The sequence below is a fragment of the Nannochloropsis gaditana genome, assembly GCF_000240725.1.
Source record: "Nannochloropsis gaditana CCMP526 unplaced genomic scaffold scaffold166, whole genome shotgun sequence".
Lineage (NCBI taxonomy): Eukaryota > Eustigmatophyceae > Eustigmatales > Monodopsidaceae > Microchloropsis > Microchloropsis gaditana.
Window position 1 is genome coordinate 29693 of NW_005803787.1, and position 5101 is coordinate 34793.

At 54.8% G+C, this 5101-nt stretch overlaps 1 protein-coding gene across 1 annotated transcript; it reads left to right on the forward strand.

The window, feature by feature from the left end:
* Positions 1-4350: 4350 nt before the first annotated feature.
* On the forward strand, positions 4351-4774 carry NGA_2037010 (autophagy ubiquitin-activating enzyme; the record flags this gene model as incomplete). Its single annotated transcript, XM_005855560.1, has 1 exon — positions 4351-4774. A coding segment is annotated over one exon (424 nt), but the record flags the coding sequence as incomplete, so codon positions are not given.
* Between the last annotated feature and the right edge of the window lie 327 nt (positions 4775-5101).

Consider the following 5101-nt stretch of genomic DNA (forward strand, 5'->3'; position numbering starts at 1 on the left):
CCCCCCCCGCCAGCGGCCGCCGTGTCAAACAGACGCTACGCCGCTTGGATTTCGGCGCGGAAGGCGTCAGCGGAGACGGATTCGTCCCGGACGTCTGGGGAGCCTCCCATACCACCTCCTCCATAGTAAGTAAATCCACCACTCCCTGGAAGTCGCCGCCTGCACCGAGGGGAAGCTGGACGGGCACGGCTGGTGCGCCCAGTCGTCGACGCAGAGATTGAACGGCCCGTGGAAAATCAGCACCGTCCCGATCCATTTTGTTGACGAAGGCAATCGTCGGCACCTTATATTTGCGTGCTTGTCTCCAGACGGTTTCTGTCTGTGCCTGAACCCCCGCCACGGCATCCACTACCACAGCCGCACCGTCCAAGACGCGCACGGCCCGTTCCACTTCCATGGTAAAGTCTACGTGGCCCGGGGTGTCGATGATGTTGATGCGGGTATCGTGCCAGTCTAAAGAAATGGCAGCGGATTGGATGGTTATGCCTCGCTCGCGTTCCTGGGGCAAAAAATCCATGACCGTATCGCCTGTGTCCACGTCACCAACATGGCCCGTTTCCCCGGCCAAATAGAGGATACGTTCCGTGGTGGTAGTTTTGCCAGCGTCGATATGTGCAATGATTCCAATATTACGGCACTTCTTTAAGGGATATTGATGGGGATGCGTGGCAGCTTCGGGAGACGGATTCCCGGCCGCTGACGTGAAGGCCAGCCGAGATAGGGGATAAAAAAGGTTCCGGTGCCAAGAACCTCGATGCCACTGAGGAGACTGTAGCAAACGCCGTGCCCAGATCATGCTATTCCGTGCCACGGGACGGTAGCGGTATAGAATAAGAAGACTGTGGCTTATCGGCACCCTTTCGACGTTTGTCGGGGAAGCCGAAGTAACGGGTGGCTTGCCCTCTCTAAGCTCTGTATTTGGTGCATTTGCTTTGCGAGCCTGGGAATAAATGTTAAACTTTTGAGAAATGTTGTCTTCATGAGTGAAGTTACCTTTTTGCATGCCGTGCTGACACTCGTTTGCTTGCTTAGACGTACGCCGCAATTCAACCTCCTCTATGTCTTCGATCTCCCTTCTCACTGTAAGCGAGTACTGAGGCAGCGTTCAGTACCAATATCATGCTGCCGATCCACAAAGACGACTGTCGTGTGCATTCGCAGAGGCCTACATCCGTTGTCTTGTCTCAGTGATGCAATTCTTAGCTGGTTCTAGCCCGCTCATGTGTGTCTTTATTATCATTAAGTACTTTCTCCTTCACCTGCACGATAGATACGCCGGCAGCAAGGATCGACTCAGCCGTTGTTGAACTGCAAACCATACTAATAAACTCCATCGCGCCCGCAAACCCACGCCAAATTCAACTGGAAAAGCATTGGCAGGGATGAAGGTGATTGCATTCATGACTTTAACCGTGACGGGTCTCATTTCTTGCTGCTCAGGCCGCGCATTAGCCAGCATCACCTGTGCTGCCGGTAGAAGGCAAAACATTGCTGGCTTTCTAGGGAGGGCCCGAATTAGCACATTCCGATCACCAACGAGTACTAAGCAGCCTTTACAGCAGATTGATCAGCCAAAAAGCTCACCCGATGCCTTGTTTGCCCGCCGCATGTCCACGTTGATGGCGGCTGTGAGGGTCCGTTTCGCGCCTTCACCTACTGGGACGTTGCATGTGGGAGGAGCTCGCACGGCATTGTACAATTATCTGGTAGCCAGGCAACATAAGGACGGCGTCTTCGTTCTCCGCATCGAAGATACGGACACGGCAAGGTCCACGCGGGAATCCGAGGAGAGCATGTTGGCAGATTTGCGTTTTTTGGGGCTGGACTGGGACGAAGGGCCGGATAAACCGGGCGCGGTGGGACCGTACCGTCAATCAGAACGCATTGACGTCTACAAGAAAGTGGCGCAGCAACTATTGGAGTCCGGAGATGCTTACCCTTGTTTTTGCACGGAAGAAGAGCTGGAGGCCAAGCGGCAGGCGGCGGAGGCGGCCGGGAAACCTCCTCAATACGACAGAACGTGGAGAGACGCGGACCCGGCACTGGTAAAGGAGAAGATTGAGGCAGGAGAGCCGTATACTGTCCGGTTCAAGGTAGCCCCGGGCAGGCGGGTGGAGATTGATGACGCGGTGCGTGGTACTGTGGGATGGGACGCAGACGCGACGGTGGGCGACTTCATCCTCCTTCGGTCGAGCGGGATGCCTGTCTATAATTTCTGCGTGGCCGTGGATGATGCCTTGATGGGTATCACCACCGTGATTCGCGCGGAGGAACACCTGACCAACACATTGCGGCAGTGTTTGATTTTGGAGGCGCTCAAGTACCCCGCACCCAAGTACGCCCATTGTTCGCTCATTCTCGGGGAGGATCGGTCCAAGCTCTCCAAGCGGCACGGGGCAACCTCGGTGGATCAGTTCCGGGCCCAGGGTTTCCTGCCTGACGCCATGTTGAACTATCTGGCCCTGCTGGGTTGGAACGATGGGACCGAGCAGGAGGTGTTCTCCAGACAGGAGCTGATCGACCGGTTTTCCTTGAATCGGGTAGTGAAAAGCCCCTCTGTCTTTGACATGGCCAAGTTGCGGTGGGTGAATGGGCAGCATCTGAGGGCCTTGCCGGACGAGAACTTGGTGCCATTGGTAGGGGCGTGCTTGGAGGAGGAAGGGATGGTCAAGGTTGGGGCCGAAGGCGCGGCTTTTGTGTCATACGCTACTCAGGTGGCGAAGGGCTCCATGGAATTGGTGAACGATGCGGCGACTATTGTCGGTGATGTCTTGACGTACCCCTTGGAAGAAACCTTGGCGTCTGGGGAGGCGGATGCCTTGGTAGCAGAAGGCTTGTGGGAGATGGCCAGGGAAGTGGTGAGTGCGTTCGAAGCGAACGAGATGCCGCGAGGAAAGGAAGAAGATTTTGCCGCGTTATGGAAGGCGTGGGTGAAAGCTGTTGGTAAGAAAATGGGGAGGAAAGGAAAGCAGCTCTTTCACCCTATCCGCCTCGCATTGACGGGACGCATGAGTGGACCGGATGTAGGCGAGCAAATTAGGATGTTGCATTTGGCGGAGACAGGGGCCACTAGCGTTGTAGACTTGCCCACGCGAATTGAAAAATTGAGAGAGATCCTGCGCAAGGCTCCCGTTGAAGCCAAGGAGCCCGTAGCGGGTTGATTGTCTTTTGCGACGGGGGAACTTTGAAAGCTAACAGACCTTTCAATCTGTAACCATTTAGGCCGCGGCCATGGATTTCACACAAGTGATAGCTGAAGGAAAAATCATGCATGGCGACACTCGTGGACATTCTCTTGTCATGTATCATTCCTAGTACATTAATTTTCGATTTGATCGTACGGACTTTCACTCTAAGTCGAGCCGATCCCTAGATATCTACATATGTATGAAAACTTATATGCGACATCTCTAGCTGTAAACTGAAAAAGTATAAAGCTATCCAATAATTCACCTGAAACAGACGAGAAAGCAATAGGGGACAGGAAAATAAAAACCACTCGCACGGCTGCAGTTAACCTCCCCACCCCGAGATTATTTGGCTATCAGCCTACTCAGTTTTGGGCCACCGTCATCTCATCCCTCATTTCCATCCCATGCCCAAGAATCTTATTCGAAGTTGGGAAGGCCTATTCTTGAAATTTTGCATACGTATTTCGCTGGAAACGGGGCCGCACGTGAATGTCGATTGCTCCTTGAGGGAGGCTGGTTTGCCTGTTTCGCTCTTCCTTTTGGCCCACCATGTTCAATTACGCTCACTACATTGGAAGTGACGTGCAGAACCCGAGTATGAGCACATTTTTGTCTCGGTGCTTGTATACGCCATGTCATGGAATGCGCATCCAATGTTGCCTTCGAAAATGATATTTCTTCGGCATGATTAAGGCACTTCTCACAGGAGCTTCAACGGGTTGCGGTCCCTATTAAATTAAGCCTTCCGAAGCTAACAACGAAAAGGGATATTCAAGCACAGGATTGATCGATATAGTCTGAGCCATCATGGCAACCAAGCCATCCTCATTACGTGAGCAGGAGCATCATAGCCCTGAGGACTCGGTGGTAATGTTTCAACAGTTGTCAAGCTGTGCGCAGGCAAGCTTCTGGCAGGAAATGGCGAAATTAAAAGTAGACGTACTTGGTTTAGACCAGAAACCCCTGGCCATTACGGGGACCTATACCGCGACGGGGCAGAATTCTTCGGCTTCCGCAAGTATTCCAGCTCGGCTTTCGGTCGGAGGTGAGTCTTGGTTGGCATCCAAAGCCGAGATAATTGCAGCGGGACCGTCTCCAGGAACGAAAGGGCAAGGAGAGCACCCTCGCGCTTCCAACTTGACGAAAGATTGCTGGGTGCCGGGGGTGGTGCACAATTTCAACACGGACGAGGCGTTCAGGGCTTTCGATAAGCGAGCATGGATGGACCGTCTGGGTCTACAGGTGTGGAGGGATATCATGGAGCCGGGGCGTGACGCGGCCGTGCTTAGGGATCCAGGTCGCCTGGCACGCTTCGGTACCTTGTGCTTCGCGGACATCAAACGGAATGTTTTCATCTACTGGTTCGCCTTTCCCGCGGTGGTCAGTGCCCCGCCCTTCCGGCACTTGAAGGCGCCCGCCCCTTTGGCAGAGGCTGGGCAAGGGGAAGGAAACCCGTTTTTTTCAGGGACCGAGTGCTCTCTTCTGTACCAGGGCTTGCTGGCGTACCGTCAACGTCGCTTCCAGGAGACGGGCGACGCGTCCTGTCCTCCCTTCTTCCTCATCCTCCGTTCCACGACCCCCCCCCCCAAACCGCGGACGACCGGGAGGGGGGATCCTCCTCCCTCTCCCTGGAGGTCTGCCCTTTGGATGCCTACGAGAAGATGGATCGGTTCCATGGAGAGCAACAACAGGTGATGTTTGGATACGTAGACCCCGGAACGGTGCCGGATGCGCCGGGGTGGCCCCTGCGAAATTTCTTGCTGCTCCTTGCGAACCGGTGGGGGCTCTGCGAGGCAACCGTCGTCTGCTACCGCGGTCGGGTCACGGGGCCTACGCATGATCCAGAAGCAGGTGGTAATGGAAGCCACTTGAATCCCCTGGGAGGGGCCCAGGTGATGCGGGGCAGCTTC